Source organism: Lepidochelys kempii, chromosome 8 (assembly GCF_965140285.1).
Source record: "Lepidochelys kempii isolate rLepKem1 chromosome 8, rLepKem1.hap1, whole genome shotgun sequence".
In the NCBI taxonomy this organism is placed as follows: domain Eukaryota; kingdom Metazoa; phylum Chordata; order Testudines; family Cheloniidae; genus Lepidochelys; species Lepidochelys kempii.
In genome coordinates this window covers 96,978,981-97,001,653 of record NC_136387.1, presented here as the reverse complement: position 1 = coordinate 97,001,653, position 22,673 = coordinate 96,978,981, and the positions used below count along the sequence as shown (strand labels likewise).

General features: G+C 37.9%; 1 protein-coding gene across 4 annotated transcripts in view; it reads left to right on the top strand.

Moving 5' to 3' along the window:
- Positions 1-22,673, top strand: part of LOC140916278 (protein zyg-11 homolog B) — a 48,038-nt gene that overhangs the window by 10,376 nt on the left and 14,989 nt on the right. For 3 of the 4 annotated variants that reach the window (XM_073357683.2, XM_073357681.2, XM_073357684.2), the window contains 7 exons: positions 6,506-6,671; positions 8,741-9,495; positions 14,841-14,981; positions 16,211-16,387; positions 18,857-18,921; positions 19,898-19,997; positions 20,087-20,137. In XM_073357683.2, the coding sequence (XP_073213784.1) occupies positions 6,506-6,671; positions 8,741-9,495; positions 14,841-14,981; positions 16,211-16,387; positions 18,857-18,921; positions 19,898-19,997; positions 20,087-20,137 (1,455 nt within the window). Of the gene's footprint in view, positions 1-6,505; positions 6,672-8,740; positions 9,496-10,030; positions 10,158-14,840; positions 14,982-16,210; positions 16,388-18,856; positions 18,922-19,897; positions 19,998-20,086; positions 20,138-22,673 lie in introns of those variants that run through there. The other variant, XM_073357685.2, reaches the window with a different exon arrangement.

The window sequence follows — 22,673 nt, the reverse complement described above, 5'->3', positions numbered from 1 at the left end:
TAACAAATGATAAACATGGAGCATATCCCCTTCTGTAATGGAGACCAAAACGAAGCAGCAGTCATAGGGCATTTGTGATCAGAACAAACACATTTTGCTGTCAAAGTTGATACAGGTTTCTCAGAAAGAGTTTAATGGAAAGATAAGGAGCTATCAGTATTCTGGAAAAATCTTCAAATCTTTTACAGTCGTTCATCAAATAAAAGCTAATTATGCAAAGGCTACTTTTTATTTGTACAGAAGATTTTATTTTTAAATAAGTCTGAGATATGAGGGCTTGGAAAGGAGCAGATGAAGTCATTATTGAGGATAGTGAAGCTAGCTTTTCTGCTGGAATAGGCTACACCAGCCTGACAGAAGATGTCAGATATACTTGTTGGTTTAGTAAACAGTACATAGATGTATGTGATTGTAGTTCACATTATGCTGTTTCAGAAGAAATTCAGGAAAAACATGGTTCAAGTTCTTGATAAAGTAATCCTCTTCATTAATTTTAAACTAATACAGGACTTGCTGGATTTAGGATTCTGTAGTTCAAGAATGCAAAGTGGCCCGTTGTAAACTGTCTCTAAATATTGAAACTTTATATGCAGCAAAACATTTTCTTGCTGTAATCAACAACTTATTAGGATAGGGTGGGAAGCAGAAATTTTAAATATTCCTTTTTAAAAAAAAATTATTTTTATCTGTGGAGGTGAGAATTCTTTGCTGCATGTGACAAACCTGCCCAAGAAGCTCAGTTACATGCTTATAATCAGAGGAACTTGGATTGAAGGAGGCATTATGCTTCAGGCTGCCACGTTCATTTGGTTGCTTGTTAGATGCTGAAATCTATGCCGTTTATTTTATTAACTTATAACGTACACTACTAATTAAAATTTAATTTTTCATAGTTTTTCATAGTTATTCATGCTTAAAAAAATCTATTAAAATATTCATTCATTGTTTTTAAACAAAAGCTTTTAAAAAGCTAAAGAAAACTATTCTACTTTATAAGGCAAAACTATAGTCACTCTTGGTTGCATCAGTATAATGCTGTTGTGTATCTTGGGTAATAAATATATCACTCTTTCAGATGTACATCACAGAAGACACATGAGGTCTGCTTATCTCTTTGACTGCCTTCCTTGTGACTTTTATGTATATGAACTTGACAGGATGGAAAAGTACTGAGATTGAAGGGACTCTGTCAAGTAGTTTAGATAGATAATTTAGGTGGTGTATACAAAAGTCTAATCACACATTTCAATAAAAATGTTTACGTATATTTCTATATAAAACAGCTTTTGTTCAGATTTAAACAGTCCTAGGCAGTGTTTACAACTTGAACATGACAGCACTATGTTGATTAATGAGAGCTGGAAAGTGAAATTAATTGGAAACAAAAGGAAAACTAGTTCATTTCCATTTTCCAAGTTGAGTGAAATGCAAAAACTTAACAGCATAAATAGAAAAGTAAAATTTTGAAAATTATTTCACTTCTAACTTCATGTGTTCGTAAATACAGGTAAAGACTCTATTACTTTTTAGCAGAAGATCTTGAACATGTCCATGTCCCTTTTAAGGAAAAGGACAGTACATTAGAAGATTAGAAATGCTTCTAGCTCTGATAAAATAGTTATAGGGCATGTCCCCATTGTCACATTACAACAGTAGAGAATTCCAGGAAGAGTCACTTTTTTTCCCCGACACTTATTGAGGAACTTCATTAGAACACTGAAAACAGTATTGTCCCTAAAACTTTCCCAAGCTCCCTCCCATCTTGCCAGAGATTTACAGAAGCAGTGCAAACAGCCTAATGCCTACCACTATGGGAATCAATGAAGTTCATGAAAGATGTGTGGTGTTACTGGTGTGTGTGTGTGTGTGTAATTAATCCTAGTTAATGGATATTGTTGGATGCCCTTCTGGCATGAAGAATAAGCATTTTGAATGGAATCAGACTAGAGATGGGCTGAAGTTTTGATATTTTTATTTGAACTTCCCCTAAAATTCAGGGGTGTTTAGATCTAGGGTATTGGTCTGGGCTCATCTCTGATCACAGACTGTTTTTTAATCTGCACCCCTATCTTCCCAATTTATTTCAGTTACTGGTCCATCAGCAAAGCCTAATAACATCATTGAACTTTAATCACTGATACACAGAAGTACTTAGCTTTTCTTGCAAAAAGAATGGAAAGGTGCCAAAAGCAATTAATATCACCAATGTTTTGCCTCTGTCAGATGTTGAAGCAGCAAATTACAAGCACTGGAGTTGACATGAGCAAGGGACTTTATATTAAATGGGAGTAGATTTCATATGCTGTTGATATGCTGATTCTTGATTGAAAATCAACAATCTTTATATGCTCTTCAATGTATTAAGTAATTTTAGGATAAAGAGACAATTTCTTTCCCCTCTACTTTTAAAGAGAAGTGATTTTTAATTGATTAGCCAAAATTCTGTTCAGAAGACTTTCAGACATCCTTTATATATCATAAAGAAGCAAAAGAGTCTAGACAACCCCCCCCCCCATATCTTTGAGTACAGATGTAGCCAAAATTTATTGCTTACTGGTGATGTCCAACAAATCTTAGAAGAAAACTAGTTAATTAGCAATAAAGTGCAATAACAATACTTCAAAGCATTTTTGTAAATTCTAAGCATTACAAGTCCCCTGTGAGGCAAGTAAGAATTGTTTTCCTTTTACAGATGGGGAAACTGAGGCAGATAATTTTGAGTTACTAATCAAAGGTAGTAGAGGAAGTTTGTCTGAATAGGAATTATAATTTGGAGTTTCTGGTGCCCAGCCCTGTGCTTGCAACTCTCAACTGTGTTAAACTAAAATATCTTTTAGCTGACTACATGGGATTGGTTAAAGATGGGACAAAGTATGGTGAAGTTCCTGAAAGTATGCAGTACTTGGACAGTACATGGAACAGTTCGTTTATAAAAAGATACATCTTAATGACTTAACCAAGAGGATTATATGAGGCAGATGAAGTAAGAGAATGGAAGCCACATAAAGTAGGAATAAAAGACAAATATAGCCAGAACATTCAATTTAAAGGCAAAATAACATTGCTTTTGGAGTTTGAGATGTATCAAAAATTGACACCATTATTTTCAAAATACCGTAGGGGAGCATGTACTAGTCACTCAGCATTCTTTGTTGTTAGTGTTGAGAATGATTCATAATGTTTGAGAGTCACTCCTTATGATGATGGAATCTGGTTGATTAAAAACAGTAGGCAGTTATTGGGCACTGGAAGACTGAACAGAAAAACTATATTAAAAGATTAAGATTATGTATTATTAAGAGAAGTTCAGAGCTCATGATTATTCCCTGTCTTGCCGTTTGTACTGATATACCCAAGCATATGTTTTGCAATACCGTAGTACTATGTGCAGGATAAAGATAAAATTAAACAGTTAGGGCTAGTTTGGTTAAGGAAGAGAGAGGGTGTGGGTGTGTGTGTGTGTGTGTGTTGTAAAGAAGGGCCTTGACTAGCGAGTAGAAGGAAGACCTTGAAAATACTGAGTTATAAGGACAGAAGGAATAAAGCAGGGAGAATGTCTGGTTCAAAGAATAACTAATGAGATAAGGGAAAGCTTTTTTAAAGCCTTTGACAACTGGGGTGGCTGCGGATAGTTTTAAACAAGACAAAAAGAATCTGTCTTAAAATGAGTTACCATGACCCTTCCCAACCCACATACCAGCACTGAAGCCTCTGGGAACCAAGGTGCAATGGAAAAACCGTTGGTCAGCAAGAAGGAGGGGAGCAAAGGCCTTGAAAGGAAAGGCAGTTGTAAATCTTATGTGGATTAAGACTGGAAATAAGGGTGAACTGTCTTAAATTGGTTTTTAGCTGAAGTTAGTAACTGGCAATAATATCACTTGTTTGTTGAAGGGTATAAAAGGTAAACTCTTAAAGGGTTCATTGTTAATATCTGCCTGATTATGTTGAAGCCAACAAGTACAGGTCTAAGCATTCCAGGTTTAGCCTGTTTGTAAGTATCTTGATCAAATGCTTATAAACTTTGCTACTGTTTGGATGTAGTAAATTGCTTATTATTTAGGCTTTTTAGGCATGTTTAGCGCAATTGTATAAATACCATTTGGCCTTTGGATTTAATAAAGGAATTTAGGGTTAAATTAATGTCATGGTAATACTCTGCAATAATAATAATAATTCCAATACAAGGTGAAAAAATGTTGGCTATGATTTAAAAGAAGACTATAAAAATTGTCACTTAGTGCCAGCTTTGTACAGTAATGAACAGATCTTCAGTCCTTTTTAATCTTGTACTTAAATACCGTTTGTCATTTATCAGTTTGTTTTAATAGAATGTTGCCCCTTACTTTGAGGTTATTTTAAACTTGCAGCTCTTCATTTCTCATAAGTTTGAAGCAGCGTGGGTTGATTTAAATCCGCAATCAGGAAACCTTGTTTTAAAGCATTTATTTTAATCTCGTTTTGCATTTGTACTTTTTTGTAATTTTCCTAAAGAAAATTTTAGTCTCATTGGTTGGTATAACTATTAAAACATGTTGACTTGCATCTAAATATAGCCTTTACTCTAAATTTTGAATAAATTTTTGCTAATCAGGAGGACACACTAACTGCTTTAATGCGTAGATAGATCTAGGTCCACATACATTATTCAGATTCTTAATTTTTACATTTTTTATCACATTAGGAAATGGTGAATGATGCATTTCTTATTCACTAGATAATTTTCTACTTTTGGTTTGTGTCAAGCTGCATTTGGATGGAAATTGGGATTAAACTAAAAATAAACAAACATTTTTAAAATTATTTGTATTAGTTAAATATAACTGCCTTAAATATGCTGGTTACATAAGAAATAAGTTTGTCAATACATATTTTTCTTTTAGAACAAACTGACTTATAAAACAAAAGTAGTATTAAGTATAATTAGGGAATTATCTGCATCCTTGGGTCAGATTTTCAAAGGTATTTTCGCATCTAATCTCCTTCCAGATTTTAGAATTAGTAGATCTCATTGTCTCCTACCTGGTTTTTATTTATATATTGGAAGAGGAAAACAAGCTTTCCTGCTTTCTCAGATGGCAAGTAGTTTTTCAACTTTGAATGAACTAATCCAAACTAACAAAGTATTCCCTCTGCATCTGCTGCTAAACTAAAAGTGATGAAGGCAAAAGCTTTTGTACAGAACAGAAATTGAAAGTACGTGCATTTGTGAAATGTCAATGTTTGCTCCATTATAAAGATTGAGAATAATATAGATACTTAATGGAGTGCATGAAATTGTGACACATTTATAAAACTTGAGTTGACCTTCACAGTTAAAGATGTTTTCCTCACGAGTTTGTATATATTTAAAAAAGCAACACTGATTAAAAATATGAAGAGAGCTCATTATTGCAGTGTATTATTTTTTGTTATTTATTTAAATGATTTTAAGATTATATGACGTTTAGGCATTAACATTGGTTGTTATAATTTCAAATTTTAAATTTAAACAGATTTATTTATAAAAAGAAAAATATATTTAAATTAAAAATCTGATTTTTTTAAAAATGAATTATTCTGTTTTAATCCACCTTGCTATAAACTAATCAGCACTTCAGATTTGCACTTCAGCAGATGATATACCAGTATCCAACAAAAGCATAGTTTCTACACCAGACTCCCACCATGGTGGGAGCTTGGTGTTTCTTTTGAATATAATGCTTTTTAAACATCCTCTCTTTTGTTTGGAATAGGGGAATGAAAACATACTGCATTATGATGATGTTGCTGTTCCATTAAATTACTGTAGGATCATATTTAATATAGTAACTACATTTAAAAGGATGTTTTTCTTTGGATGCAAAGTGAGAGATTTAATAGTTAAAATTGAATGTATGATAATAGGGCAGGGGTGGCCACCCTGAGCCTGAGAAGGAGCCAGAATTTACCAATGTGCATTGCCAAAGAGCCACAGTAATATGTCAGCAGCTCCCCATAAGCTCCCCCGCTCCCAGTGCCTTCCACCCACCGGCAGCCCCGCGGATCAGTACCTCCTCCTCCCTTCCCCCACCTCCTGATCACCTTCTGTTTCGTGGTGTGCAGGAGGCTCTGGGGGAGAGGGGGACAAGCGAGGGCACGGCAGGCTCAGAGGAGGGGTCAGAAAGGGGTGGAATGGGGGCAGGGCCTGTGGCAGGGGCAGGGGTCGAGCAGTGAGCACCCCCTGGCACATTGGAAAGTTGGCGCCTGTAGCTCCAGCCCCGGAGTCGGTGCCTATGCAAGGAGCCGCATATTAATGTCTGAAGAGCCGCATGTGGCTCAAGAGCCACAGGTTGGCCACCCTTGTAATAGGGTGTCCCCTCAGCAGATTTTGTAATGCTACCCTTTCTTTTAGTGATGAGGATTGTGCTAACAAAACACTGACTGGAACCAAAATACTATGTTTATAAATGGCTTGATCATTCATGGCCAATATTTTTGATTTAACTCTAAATGTCTCAGTAATTTGGTTGTGTTTTGCTTACGACAGGAGGAGGCATCTCCATATACTTTACTTGATATCTGCTTGAATTTTCTGACTGCTGACCTAGAGAAGTTTTGTACAGAAAGGCAAGATGGAACACTGTGCTTGCAGGAGCCTGGAATATTTCCCCAAGAAGTGGCTGATAGACTGCTGCAGACTATGGCATTTCACGGTAAAATCTTTATTTTGAAGGCAGTAGCTGTAGGTTTTCCACTAAAATATGACATTGCAGCCCCTACTTTATAATCTAGTAGAATCTGGCACTGAAGCCACATGAACCCTCTTCCTTAATCTCCAATGAAGGATTTTTGCTCTTCTGGCTTTGTTACAACTTCTGCTGAATGCATCATAGATGGATAGATAGCTGCCCTCGTGGATAAAATGTCCTTTGTCCCATGTTTATGACCTCAGTTTAATGTTTCTTTTCAATTAGATGTCAGCACTTTTCGCTGGGGTTCTTATTTCTGTCAGTTCATCAGATTCCTTTAATCCTCTCTCTTTCTGGAGATGCTCAGATATTTAATTAGAAAGTTAATAGTATCTTTCATGGAGTAATTAACTGAAGTCTGTCTGTTCCACCCTGCATCTGCATAATTACATCTAAAATCATCTGGCTATAACACCTTCATTCATTTCATTTTACACAGTAAGCAGTGTGCGTAAAATGTATTTCCTTGCTGAAAAGATAAACCAAACCAGGGAATGCACTACGAAAAACTGTCAAAACCATTATTTTCTTCTAACTATATATTAAGTGCAGGTCTAATGGAATGGAACTGAGCTCTTGAAAGCTTCCTGTAAAGCAATAAGCATGCTTCTGGAATTATACAAATAAGAAATCTCTGAACTCCTTCCAATCATTCAATATATTTCAGGTAATAAGGGCCCTTGAAGTAAACATAATATTTGGGTTATGGTCTCACCAGGGTGTTGCAGGGGACTGTGGCCTTCCGACGTCTGCATATGTAGTTCAAAACTGGATTGTCCTCTTCCTTTTTATTTATTTATTCTTTTTACTGCCATGTTACACTGCACATGCTACCAAATTTGTTGTTCTTTCGCTCCCTCATCTCCCACCATATCCCCCTTCATTTCCCACAGATAATGTCTTTTTCACATTGAATCTCTTTCTGAGCAACTGCTACATTCTGAGCATGAGGAATGCATAAAAGAGCTTTGTTAGCTTTGTTTAGTGTATTGGTCCCACTTACAAAAGTAACAGAGTTCTGCTTTTCTGTTTTGTTTTTTATTTTGTTTAAATAGTTAAAGCAGGTTGGAAACTGGTTCTTAATTTCTAATATCAAACTCCAGGCCTTCAATATGGACCGGCCAGGAAATGGAGGGTGGGAGGAATCTCAGCAAAATGTTTTGAATTTTTGTCAAATTTCTAACCAGTTCTCATAAGTTTGTGGTAGGTCCATATAAATGCAGGTTTTAATCTAAAATGTCCATCTCAAACATAATTCAAGGTTTTTTTAAAGACAGGTTAATTACCAGTTGAAATTTTCAGCTTTATACGAAGCAGACTAGGTTTTGTATATGTTGTATTATAACTAGGGGTCTGCTTAAATTACGGCAAAATTACGCATTAACACATCTGTGAAATTTGCTATTTATGCCGTGATCAACTCGTGAAAAATATGTGATTTCTCTGCAGTGTTTCTCAAACTAGGGGCCCAGACCCAAAAGGGGGTCAGTCACAAGCCTGTTAGGGTGTCGCAGTTTTGCCACTCTTACTTCTTCACCACTGCTGGCAGCAGTGCTTCCTGAAGCTGGGTGGCGGGATGGAAATACCATGCCACTCTTACTTCTCCGCTGCTGCTGGCAGGCAGCACTGCCTTCAGAGCTGACCACTTGATCAGCAGTTGCCACTCTCCCACCATCCAGGTCTGAAGGCAGAGTGCAGAGTGGTGGCTGCTGGTAGGGTGTCCAGCTCTGAAGGTAATGCTGCCTGCTAGCAACAGTGGAGAAAGAAGGGTGGCATACCATCCTTACTTCTGTGCTGCGGCAGCACTGCCTTAAGAGCTGGGCAGCCAGAGACCAGATTTCATGGGGGAGACCAGATTTCATGGTCTGTGAGACGATTTTCATGACTGTGCATTTGGTAGACCCCTAATTATAACTACATTGACTGCAAACAGTAAACTGAACCAGTTATTCTTGTTAACCCTTGTCGTTTTTCCCCCATAGGTTTCAAAAAAATCTGTAATATAACATAAACTTATTGCTGTTTTTCAACAGGGCTGCTGAATGATGGAACTGTGGGCATCTTCCGAGGCAACCAGATGCGCTTGAAACGAGCTTGTATCCGGAAAGCAAAAATCTCTGCAGTGGCTTTCCGGAAAGCATTTTGCCATCACAAGCTGGTAGAACTTGATGCTACGGGAGTGAATGCAGATATTACAATCACAGACATCATAAGTGGACTTGGCAGCAATAAATGGATCCAACAAAACCTGCAGTGCCTTGTGCTGAACTCATTAACTCTCTCCTTGGAAGACCCATATGAAAGATGCTTCAGTCAGTTGTCTGGTCTTCGTGCTTTGAGCATTACCAATGTTCTGTTCTACAATGAAGACTTAGCAGATGTTGCATCACTTCCAAGGTTAGAAAGTCTAGATATATCCAATACCTCTGTCACTGACATAACTGCACTCCTCACCTGCAAGGATCAACTTAAGTCTCTGACCATGCACCACCTGAAATGCTTGAAAATGACGACCACACAGATTTTGGATGTTCTAAGAGAACTAAAATATCTGAATCATCTTGATATTTCAGATGACAAACAATTCACATCAGATATAGCACTTCGTTTACTAGAACAGAAAGATATCCTACCTAACCTTGTGTCTTTGGACATTTCTGGAAGAAAGCATGTTACAGATGAAGCTGTAGAAGCATTTATTCAGCAACGGCCAACAATGCAGTTTGTGGGACTGCTAGCTACTGATGCTGGCTACTCAGAATTCCTTACAGGAGAAGGAAACTTAAAGGTTCGACTTTTTAAGTTTAAGTCTATTTAAGGTTGTGACAACAAACGTGGTTCTTCCAGAATGAAATTATAGGTTCACCTACCATCATAGTATTTTTATCCATTAATGGCAATTGCTAATAACTGTGGCTTAGGCCTTCATGTAACTGTCCTGGAGCCAAAATTTGGGTCATATTTAGTGTAAAATTGTCTATTTTTCCATACCAGTCAATGAGTCTTGAAGTACTGCTTTAAGATATCAAACCTATCGGAACAGGATGTTAGCAATGGATAGTCTGAAACTATTTATTGGCATAATAAACTCTGGTTCCTCGGCATGACCTTTAGCGTAAAGCATCAATATTTCAGAGCCTGATTCATATTGATGCATTGGCATTTGAATACAGCTTTGAGCAGTTCTACTTAACACAGTAGATGCAATAAAACTTTGTATTCAGGAACTGCTTTTGTACTCCAGCTCAACATCTGTTTTTCAGATTGATGTTTCTGCCTGTCACCCGGCCCTTTTATTACATCAGATGTGAGCCTCACCTCTGCCCCCTCTTTTCTGGATAGGGCATCGGCTACCTTGTTCTCAAACCCCTGAATACGTTTAATACTCCTGCAAAGCTGCAGTGTAGAATCTGGAGTTGGTTCATTTTGTTCTCTGGAACCATATTAATGGTGAGTGATCCGTTAACAGCCTGAACCACTTGTTGGAAGGATCTGAGCTGTTTTACACTCCACACCATAGCGTAACATTCCTTTTCTATTACCTGGTAATTCTGTTCAGTGAGAGACAGGTTTTTGCTCAGAACTGCAATGGGGTGTTTCTTCCTGGTCTGCATCAGTACATCTCGTAGGCTTGTGTTGGATACATCAATTCAAATACTTTCTTAAAATCTGGACTGGCCAAAATGGGTGTGCATCTCCCTCTTGATCTGTTCCCTCATTGTCCCTGTAGCCCTGTAAGCCCTTCTGTTTACTAGGTGTGCATCACTGGTGTTAATGTGGTGGTCTCTCTGGTAAGTGAAACCAGGTTCGTTAGAAAATACCATTTTTCGACTTTGTAACACAGCCATTACTTCTCTCCCTTTATTTTTTTTACGGGGATTAGCTCTTAATTAATGCTCTCTAAAGGGTTCTCTCCGTTACTTTCAGACATTAAGTCTAAGAGAGGCAATACTTTGTGTTCCTCATCTGCATAGCATATCATGTTGACTATAGCCTCTCCGTTATGGTGAGCTTTCACTCTGTTAATATGTACAGTTGTGATAAATCCTGACTATAGGGTTTCTGTACTTGATAAGTGAGTTCATTCAGTTTCTCTGTCGCCTCAAAGGGACCTTCCCATGAGAGTATTTCATGCTTTTTGTAGGGGCAAATACCAAAACACCTAGATTAAAGCTCTTTCACTTGTCTTCTTGTCATAGCATGCTTTTTGTATAGCTTGGCTTTCTTCAATATTATGCTGTACCAGCTCCATAATGGTTTTAGCTCTGCCATGAATTTAGGTACAAATTCAGTTATATTGAAATGTCTGCTAATATGTGTGAGCAGCTGATTTTTGTACTGATACCATTTAAGAATAAACAGTAGGCACCCACTGTAATTTCCTGTGAGATCAGAACAGTTGTATAACAGTACAGTAAAACTTCTCTATGAAATCTCTTGTGAGGATAAACTGATAACCCTAGGTAATATAGCATGTGAAACAGACATGAAGCTGGACATGAGTTCCAAATGGTGTCGGTTTTTTTACTCGCAAAATGCATCATAGTTTAGTGATAATCAACACTGTATTTTATCAATAGGGGAAGTAAAAACATGACAACCGCATCTCTCAGAACAGTGTAGTATGAAAGATTATTTCCTGGTCTGGCAGCAAGATATGAGAGATTAGTTTGGCCCAAGCAATATGGTATGCAGAACATTGATTGATTGTGGACTTGTTCACTGTAAACTATTTTAAATAAACGCATTAAATGAAGAGTCTCTTGGCAACATGTAGCCCTTCAGATATTCTGAGGTGAATTAACTAAACTTTTTTTTAATGTGTATAACAATTCACCAACTGCAGTCAGTGAACCATTTACTTGCCCGTAGGAAACACATGAAGTACCATAGCATATTGCTTATGAATAAAGAGATTTAAAAAGCAATGGCATTAGATAATGGGAGTGCTTGCTGTAACAGGGGTGAAAAAGATACCAGGTGAGCAAGGGAAGTTTTTAAAGGTACTCTCCAAAGCCTAAGTTCTTTTGTCTTGACTGCAAAATAAATAAATAAAAAAGTGTGTTCTTAACCCGAGTTTTATGAACTCATAGAAGTGTAAGACTGGAACGGATCTCAGTAGGTTATCTCGTCCAGTCCCCTTCCTTCAAGGTAGGACTAAGTAATAACTAGACCAGGGGTTCTCAAACTTCATTGCACTGCAACCCCCTTCTGACAACAAAAATTACTACACAACCCAGAAGGGGGGACCAAAACCTGAGCCCGCCCGAGCTCCACTGTCAAAAGCCTGAGCACTGTCATCCAGGCTGAAGCCCTTGGGCTTTAGTTTTGGCCCTGTGCACTGGGTCTCAGGCTTTGGCCCTGGGCAGTGAGGCTCAGGCTTTGGCTTCTGCCTTGGATGGTGGGGCTCGAGCTTCATCCCTGGGCCCCAGCAAGTCTAACTCCAGCCCTGGTGATCCCATTAAATGGGGTCACAACCCACTTTGGGGTCCTGACCCACAGTTTGAGAACCGCTGAACTAAACCATTCCTGACAGGTGTTTGTCTAATCTGCTCTTAAAACCTCCAATGACAGAGATTCCACAACCTTCCGAGGCAATTTGTTCCAGTGCTTAAGTTAATTAACTCAAGGTAAATTCTAGTGAAGGCAATTGTGATTTTTCACACAGTGGATTTGATTGAAATCAAATTGATTTAAATCATGATTTAAATCACTAGTCAGGAAGACTTGATTTAATCATGGTTTGCTACATAAAAATACATTTTTGTTGGTTGTTATAACCTTAATACATATTCTTCACAACTCAGTGATAGATGTAGGTTTCATTTTTAGAAGGTACACACGATACATTTTTAAACAGTGATTTATTTTGAAAACTTTTCAGATTAGTTTTACAGCTACACCTCTACCCCGATATAACGTGACCCGATATAACATGAATTTGGATATAACGCGGTAAAGCAGCGCTCTGGTGGGGGGCGGGACTGCGCGCTCTGGTGGATCAAAGCAAGTTTGATATAATGCAGTTTCACCTATAACGCGGTAAGATTTTTTGGCTCCCGAGGACAGCGTTATAGCAGGGTAGAGGTGTGTTATCAGAAAATGAATGATTGTTTGGTTATTTCATTTACCAAAGGTAATTGAAGCAGATATTTATGAAGTCATTGGGAGGTGAACTATCTCTAAGTCAACAGGTTAATCATTAATATTTGAAGGATTTCCTTGCCATGTTGTATTAGGAGGAAAACATCACCAGACAGTTTAAATTGTTTTATTTAACTAAAACAACAACGTTAGGTATTCTGGATTTTTTTTCTTCAGCAGCAAACATAGCTTTTTTGTTAAAATATTATATGTACCCCGCTTCTCACATTTATCTCCAGACTTCTCCTTGTCCAGATCTATTCCGCCCCCAACTATCTTCTATTCATTGAACTTTTTGAAACTTTGCACTTTTAGAGAGAGGTAAGGGATTGACTCTGTGTACAAATTTGCAGAGGGACAATAGGGCTGAGGTCTGTTATTTCTCACCTCTATATATTTATTTATTTAAAAATATTGTTGCTGTTAACAACCATGTTACCTCTGGAGACACAAATCCACAGTTTGAGAACTGCAAAACTAAGCATCTCTGGTGGTATCTCCTAGGCTGAGCACTGAGTCCCATTGGGTAGATAGAAAGATTAACCTAAATAATCTATACAGAAGCCTGTAGACCCCCATAAAATTGGGTCCCTAATCCATGAACTATTGGAACTCATTTACAAAACTTTTCTTAAACATTACATGAATATATTGTCTCATACTATAGAATTAGACGTTATAATCCCTATTCCATGTTGAGATATCTTTGAGCTATAATGTATCTTAATTAAAACTATCTTTAGATAGGTTTTTTCCCTCAAAAAGCATTTTATAAAAAAAAATCCAATTTAAATAAAAACATCCAATTTTTTTTTAAATCATTGATTTTTATCCACCCTAATTTTTCACACGAGTTAGCAAGTTGAGTTAGTGTAGGCTTTAAGAATACATTTCTTTTTTTTTTTTTTTTAAGTGAATATAGGACCTATGATACTTCTCGTTAATAGAGTTCTGGGAAGCTATAGCTACTGATTGAACTAATTAGTAACCTGCAAAAAACAGGGAAGCTTTCTCTCATTGGTGTGGCTGAATCAAAGCACCTCCTCCAGCTGAGAAAATTGCATCAAGTATATTGCTTCAGCAGCAGTGTGTGCCAATTTATGACGGATCATGCAGCTGTGAATCTTGCTTATAAGGCAAAAATTGACACAAGCAACATTAGTTGGTTATGGAGTGACACGCCTCCTGCCTGATTGGTTACAGGGAGCTCTAGTCAAAGATTGGATTGAAGCTGAGTTTTGGTTTATACTTAGGGCCTTACCAAATTCACAGCCATGAAAAATGCGTCACGGACCGTGAAATCTGGTCTCCCCCTGGTCTCCCCCTTTTGTGTACTTTTACCCTATACTATGCAGATTTCACGCGGGAAACCAGCGTTTTTCAAACTGGGATCCTGACCCAAAAGAGGGCTGTGGAGCAGGGTCACAAGATTATTGTAGGGTGGATGCAGTATTGCCACCCTTACTTCTGTGCCGCCTTCAGAGCTGGGTGGCCGGAGAGTGGTGACTGCTGTCCAGGCATCCAGCTCTGAAGGCAGCACCCCGCCAGAAGCAGTGCAGAAGTAAGGGTGGCAGTACCGTACAATGCCACCCTTACTTCCATCCTGCTGCCTTCAGAGTTGGGTCAGGACCCCTACAGTTACAACACCATGAAATTTCAGATTTAAATATCTGAAATCATGAAATTTATGATTTTTTAAAATCCTATGACCATGAAATTGACCAAAATGGACTGCGAATTTGGTAGGGCCCTATTTATACTGTACAATGTTACCTTATTTCAATGGGAAATGTTAAAGTTTGTCTAGTCCTGGGCTACTGCTGGCAGATCATGTACGAGGTAGATGAAATGTTAAAATCACAGGGATTTGGATAAAATGCCACCAGCTTTGGAACAACAGTTTTGCACAATTAAGAAAAATCAAATTCTGAAATACAGTAATGACAGCTTTTAAAAAATGGTAATATAAACTTCTTTGTCTGTTCAAAGGTGTCTGGAGAAGCAAATGAAACTCAAATTTCTGAAGCACTGAAGCGGTACAGTGAGCGGGCATTCTTTGTGAGGGAAGCACTCTTTCATCTATTCAGCCTTACACACATTATGGAAAAAACAAAGCCTGAAATTTTAAAGGTAAAAAAAAATACACTTCAGATGAGAAAATCTTGCTCTGTTCTGTAAATTTAACTTCAGATGAACATCTGGAAAGCTTATAATATACTGAAAACTTAGTGTATGTTATGTAGCTTTCTTCTGCCTGTTTAGTTACTTGATTATTGCTTAAGAGGTTTAGTAGAAATCATTACGCTTTTGTTAATGTTCATGTGAAAATGATTTATGAGGTAATGGTGTGGAAGGTGCAAAAGAGTTGATTTTCCTCTGAAAAGAGGGACCAAGCTAATTCAGCAGCACTATGAATTCATTTTACAAATAAATACTTCTGAATATGGCTTAGAATAGTCTCCTAGTATTGCATTATGACATGCTAACTATTGAACAAGTATTGCTTAAAGATAGGCTATTGAGTTACCTGTAGGATTTATTAGACTAAAAGCCTGTCCCTAGGACACTAGCTTTGTATCATTGGTGCCCCAGAGGTAGTTCAATCTTTATCATTACAATGGAAGGAGAGATCAGAGAGGTTCAGTTTTCTAACAAAAAAGATAATTGATCAACATCGTTCAAGTTAAACAAGTGACTTTAAGAAAACATCATGATTCTTCCACCCCTACTGTGTTAGCAGGAGATATTGCGGCTCGATCATGTTCGTGTCAATTGCAAAGAGAGTTTGGATATTCAATCACCAGCAAAGATTACTCTTTTCCATTTCCCTGTGTATAAGTATTTGTGACAAGTTTACAAAGCCAAAAACATAACCTGATAAGGGATGGCTATAGGCCTATGGTAAATTGGCAGCCGCCTTGCTGTAGTAGCACTAAGATTACTGTGGTTACTTACAATAGGCCAGTACTGTACCTTTTCTATGCTGCAGACTTTGTCCATCTCATTCCTGCTCGTGAAGGGTGTTTCTGTTTCTATGCAGTGTGTGCAGCAGCTTGGGGTATCAGAACTGCCTCAGAATCTTTTGCAACATGTTGCAACAGCAATCCTTTGAGAGATTGCTGCAACTGGTGCAAAGCACTCTGGGCAATGTAAGTTATCTGCTTTAAATGACTGAGCAAAAGCAGAGAGGCTCTTTCGGGATGCTGAAATGTCCCTCACTGGGTTGCTGAATTGAGTGAGAGGTAGAGAGGAACTGTGGTGCACAAAATCACATCTGCTTCTGGCACCAGTGGAACCAGGGTTGCTCTTCAGTATGTGGATTTGTACGTAATGTGAATATGATTTTTTTTGTCTTTCAGCTTGTGGTTATTGGAATGCGAAATCACCCTCTGAACTTGCCTGTGCAGTTAGCAGCAAGTGCATGTGTGTTTAACTTAACCAAGCAAGATTTAGCAGCAGGCATGCCTGTTCGACTACTGGCTGGTGTCACTCACTTACTCCTTAAGGCCATGGAACATTTTCCAAACCATCAACAGGTAAAAATATTAGGTTTTGTTTTTCTGTGGATTTCTCATCCTAACAGGAGGCCTAATAATAGAAATACAGCCCAGGTGTTGTGAAGTGTTTCTGCTTTCAGAATATTTTAATGTTTTGAGGTATTGACTGTAAGCTAAATAGAGCCTCAGCTGTCTTGTAAGCTTGCTGGGGGTCTAACCATCCCTGTAGATATTGCAAACAAATAGGAACTTAACAGAGAAGAGGCAAGGTCTTGACTCCACCTCAACGTTGGCTTTGAACAGATATACCCAAATATGTTTGTGTACGGTATGCACACTTGATCTATTGTAACTTGAAAGGCTCATCTTTGTGCCAGTTTTATTCTTAGATTGCAGTTCATTAATATAATCATGATGCATGACCTAACTTGTACCGGTGCAGTTTGATAGTTAACTTAGTAGAGTTAAGGATCTGTGGTTGTACTATTGCTACGAATGGCATCACTGTACAGTGAGATTCCACCTAACAGGCACTAATAGTAGCTGCATTTTCTCACTGATAAACACATGGGCAAGGAATGTCTGGTGCCTTTCTGTCCTTGATCTATGCATTCCCTGGAGTCACTTCCCTGTTAAACTCTCTGCCTCATAGGAGTGCAGTTTGTAGAAGCAATGTTCCTCTAGCATGGCTTTTTTAAAGCCTTTATTTTACTGAAATCAAACTAATCAACAAACAAGGGCAATAAGAGGTAAATAAAAGAATAATGCCTATTGTCATCTCTATCAACCATTGTATGCACAAAACTCAGTAACTGTGCTAAACATTTCCTCACACAGCAAAAAACAAAGAACCAGAACAGAAAGGAGAGACACAAAACAGGAGAGATACCACCATTAGATATCTGACAGCTATGCCCCAATGATTATCACCATGATATTATCATTATCCAGGCAGGTTTGAGTTAAGTAAAAGTCCAGAACTGATTATGTTGTCCTTTACAAAAACAGCCCTGAAGTTTATGGTAGAGAATTTTGGATATATGGGTGCAACGTCTCTCTACATGTTGTCTGTGGGTTATTGCTCAGTAACTAATGTATTGGAGGAAAGCTTCCCTCCAAAGAGAAATGTGGAAACTTCTTGTGTAGTCCCTAATTACAAAACTCATTTTGGATGATAAGCAGCAAAGTAGCAGCAGGCCTGGCAGGATTTGCTTGTGAGTTGTTTCAAAGAGGTCAAGCTAGTTGAAAGGTGTGGGGGTTATATCACCTTCCACAGGCTGTGAGGAATGAATGCCTACCTTTTCCCAAAAGTTAGCAAATGCCTGATATAACGAAAGAGGCTGCCATTCTCAGCAGTATATTTTGGGCAATTCTCAGTCTAAAATGTCAACTTTAAAGACTGTGTACTGGGGGCAAATAAGCCCTGTTTTTAATATCTGGTACAGTGTTTCTCTTCCACCATGGGTCTAGAGCAGTGATAATCAGACTGGCTTTCAAGCCGCAACTGGCTCTTTAATGTGTGTCCTGCGGCTCTTTGTAGCACATGATATTAAAACACTCTCTGATTTAATTATTAACCAGTCAGGATTCTTTTACTATGTTATTAACTAATTAAAATATCAACTTGCACTAAGTTATTAACTTATTTGCTGTGAGAATAATATTTAGTTGATATATATATATTTCTCCTGTCATTCACACTACTGTGGCTCTTTTGGGTAATGTTGATCGCTAATTTGGCTCCTGAACCACTGAGGTCTAGACAGTTTTGATACAGACCTGTTTTTCCAAATATTTTGGGGGTATTTCTTTACCCAAGTCCACTTCCAAAGGTTTTCTAGTATTTTCCTCTGTTGGCAACAAATTAATAATTTTTGTAGTCTGGATTTCAGAGATCATGAATGATTTGCAGATTTCATTAATTGTGATAGGCTAACTGGCCTAGAGTGCTCTGTGTTTTGGGATATAGCTTTGAAGAAAGTTGTGGATTTTTAAAAACTCTTTCTCCCACTTCATTGGACCGTTGAGTTTAATAGTAAGAGGAAGAAATGCTCTAGGTGCAAGACTATAGTACAGCCAATTATATCTTTGTAGCCATGTCTACCTGGCTCTTATTAAGTTGTTGACCCTACCCATTTGAAGGTCAATTATGAATAGTCATTCTAGAAACCTTAATTAACAATAGGAAATTGTCGTTGTACAATTTGACACCACTTTCCCCCCAAAAAGCCCTTATACTTTGTATTGGGTAAAGAGACCAAGTGAAACTTGACTCCCCAGTATGGTATGGCACATTCTGTAGTGAAGAGGGTGTTGTTGTTATGTAAAGGACTTTGCTTTGTTCTAGAAAAATTATTTGTGTTTTTGATTTGACCCTTCTCTTGTTTAGAAATATAACCATTTACAGTATAGTACATGATCCACCAAACTTCCACAATTCTGGTGTAACAAGGAAGCACTTTGAAATTGTTGTATTTTTCTGCTGAACACTTTTTTGATGTCCTACAGCTGCAGAAGAACTGCCTTCTTTCACTGTGCAGTGACAGGATCCTTCAGGATGTTCCATTTAACAGGTAAATTTAATCCTATTAATTAAAATGGGATGTAGAATAACGTATCAATGGGTTTTGGTTGTTACTTTTTAATCTCCTGGATTGTAGCGTTTATCTTTGAAATATGCTAATTGTTGGCCTAGTCTCAGGAAAAGAGAACCCTGCCATTTTGGAGACCTGATTTTGATTCATAGGGTTAGATTCTGATCTCAGATCCCATAGTAACTCGTGTATACGTGAGAATTTTTTGGGCCCATAATTCACAATTATATGGCTTATGGGTCTGAAAAAATCCTTGTCTAGACAAGGCAAATGACTTCAGTTAAATTACTCTAGCTCTACACTGGAGTAACAGAGATCGGAATTTAATCCCCAGTTTGCTGAATCTCTGGATTTGTGGAAGTGAGTTTTGTCATTTTGCAGTGGTCCCTTTATTTAAAAACTTTGGAAGGCTTTGGAGGGTTTGCATCCAACATGCCTAGGTCAGATGATGAAGGGTAGAGAAAGTGAGGGGTTATCTCTGGTTTTAGGCCAGTTCTCCTTCAACTCTTTACAGAAGAGGACATTGTGCTTTTATATTAAACTTCTAGTAAAAGAGACACTGGGGGAGCAGATCCTGAAATCTGAGTAATCCCTGTGATCTTGGTCTAATTGAAGATTTTATATTTTCTGTAGCAGGCTGGCAGACTGTAAGCTCTTCATGTTTTCAGTAGATAGATTTCTGTTGGTGGTTTTCCTTGGCTTACCTAAAGGTTGTTGTAAGAGTTGATGTTGAAACTTTTCTGAGTGTTGCTCTGTAAATTTCACTCATTGAGTGGGCTTGAGACTAGCTTTGCCTGCTCTTAATTCCACTGTTCATTTCCACCGTCTTGGGACAAAGCACAGTGCTTCCAATTTCGACTGCCTGGGGGCATCCTGGTCTGATGTGTGGTGTGTATTTTCCTTTTTAAAGGCTTACGTGACTTCTGTTCTGAAAATAAAAACTGTTAACTTTCAGGTTTGAAGCAGCTAAGCTTGTTATGCAGTGGCTGTGTAACCATGAAGATCAAAATATGCAGAGGATGGCAGTGGCTATAATCTCCATTCTAGCTGCAAAGGTACAAGACTTATAAATATAGAAGTGCTGAAGTATAATTTACTGGGTCCTGATGATTTTTCTGATATTCCCTAATGTTTTTGTTTATAGCTTTCAACTGAGCAAACAGCTCAACTTGGTGCAGAGCTCTTCATTGTTAGGGTAAGTCCAGTGCTGTCTCTTACAAATTGCTACCCTGGATCTCCTATTTTAAATCATTTTGAAATTGGCTACAGTTAGGTGTATTCTATCAAATTAAAAATAAGCAGTTACATTTTACCTTCCGTCAGTACTGCTACCAGGAAAAGATTGGCACTCCAGACTGTCAGGAGGGCACTCGCTCACCATGTTAATGAGGGTGGCCTGTGGGCCCAGTAAATAGAAGCCAAAGTAAATAACTTGATTGTGTCAGGACTTAAATGACTGCAGTATGGATGGAAAACTCAACTCTGACTCAAACTTTTTGTTGTTTGCAATGAAGTTTACCTTGAAAACAAGCTCCCATGGACATGTTTACATTGGCATGCAGGTACAGTACATGGGGCCACTGTGGTGTCAACTGGCTGGAGCAATACATAGAGGTTAAACTAGGAATCTCACATCTTTTAAAAAAGTTTAACATGTTTTTACTGGAGTTTGGAATAAAATTGAGACACAGAACAAACTATCAGAAGTCATTGTTTGTGGGACCTGGTTTCAGGAGCAGTCTGATGGCTTCAGCTCCAGGGCAGTGGAAATACAGATTTCAGACATGTCTCTCTCAATTTCTGGAGAGAGACTATGATGCAAAACACATCTCTGATGGTGCCTTACTTTGGCCAACCAGTATACCAAACTACATTTCCTTAATGTCTGTGCAGGATAGATGTTCAAGTGAAAGCTATTGATCAGTTATAAACCTTAATTGTCTTCAGAATAAATTAGGTGTCTTAGTGGAGTTCATTGCAGAACCAAAAAAGTCAGAATCTTGATCCAGCTTATTTGATGCAAGTCACTAAAAGTAGTGGGTACTAGCTATTAAAACCAAATGGAGGTTTAAATTAGTATTTAATATTTTCCCCTACCAACCTTAGTTTAATGTTTTTCTCTTTTTAAAAATGTACAATAGAATATTTAGGAAAAATTGTCATTGCTTGCAACAATCAAACGGAGGTGGTGGTCTTGTACAGTTGGCCCATAACAATCCTGCAAGAGGTTTAAGAGGTAGAGAGATGGAAAAAAAACAGCCCACAAGCATGTAGGAACAAAGTTAAAAAGGCCAACTTACAAAACAAGATTAAACTAGCTAGGAATATAAAATGTTTTCTTTTTACAAATACATTAAAAGCAAAAGGAAGATCAAGGACAGGTAGGCCCATTACTCAACAAGGAGGGAAAGGCAATAACAGAAAACACAGCAATGAGTGAAGTATTAAATGTCTTTTTTGCCTCCTTTTTCACCAAAAAGGTTAGCAGTGATTGGACGTTTAACACAGTGAACATCAGTTTAAATGGGGTAGGATCTGAGGCTAAAATAGGGAAAGAACAAGTTAAGAATTACCTAGACAAATTAGATACCTTAAAGTTGGCAGGACCTGATGAAATACATCCAGAATATTTAAGGAACTGGCTGAAGAGATCTCTGAGCCACTAGTGATTATCTTTGAGAACTCATGGTGGAAGGGAAAGATCCCAGAGGACTGGAAAAGGGAACATATAGTACCTATCTATAAAAAAGGGAATAAGGACAACCCATAAAATTATAGATCAGTCATCTTATCTTTGGTACCAGAAAAGATAATAGAGCAAACAATCAATCAATCAGCTTGTAAGCACCTAGAAGATGATAAGGTGATAAGTGACAGTCAACATAAATTTGTCAAAAAAAAAAAAAAAATGTCTAACCAACCTAACATACTACTTTTGATAGGGTAGCAGGCCTGGTGGATGAGGGAGGAAAGCAGTAGATGTGAATCTCTACTTCAGTAAGGTTTTTTGATACTGTCTCATAAGCAAACTAGGGAAATATATACCCTAGATGAACCTACTATAAGGTGGATGCACAAGTGGTTGGAAAGCTGAACTCCGAGAGTAGTTATTAATGGTCCATGTCAAGCTGGAAGGGCATATTGAGTGGGGGTCCCACAGGGATCTGCCCTGAGTCTGGTACTATTCAATATCTTCATAAATGATTGGATAATGGCATAGAAAGTACACTTACAAAGTTTGTGGACAATACCAAGTGGGGAGGGGTTGCAAGCACTTTGGAGGATAGGATTAGAATTCAAAATGATCTTGGCAAACTGGAAAAATGGTTTGAAATGGGATGAAATTCAATAAGGACAAATCCAAAGTACTACTTTTAGGAAGGAATAATCAATTGCATAAATACAAAATGGTAAATGGCTGCGTAGGATGGAGTATTGTAGAAAAGGATCTGGGGGTTATAGTGGATCACAAACTAAAATGAGAATCAACAATGTAATACTATTGCCAAAAACGCTAACTTCATTCTGGGATATATTAGCAGAAGTGTTGTAAGCAAGGCATGAAAGGAATTCTTCCAGTCTACTCAGCACTGCTAAGGCTTCCTCTGGAGTATTATGTCCAGTTCTAGGCACCACACTTTAGGAAAGAGCTGAACAAATTTGAAAAAGTTCAGAGAAGAGCAACAAAAATCATTAAGGGTGTAGAAAACATGATCTACAAGGAAAGATTG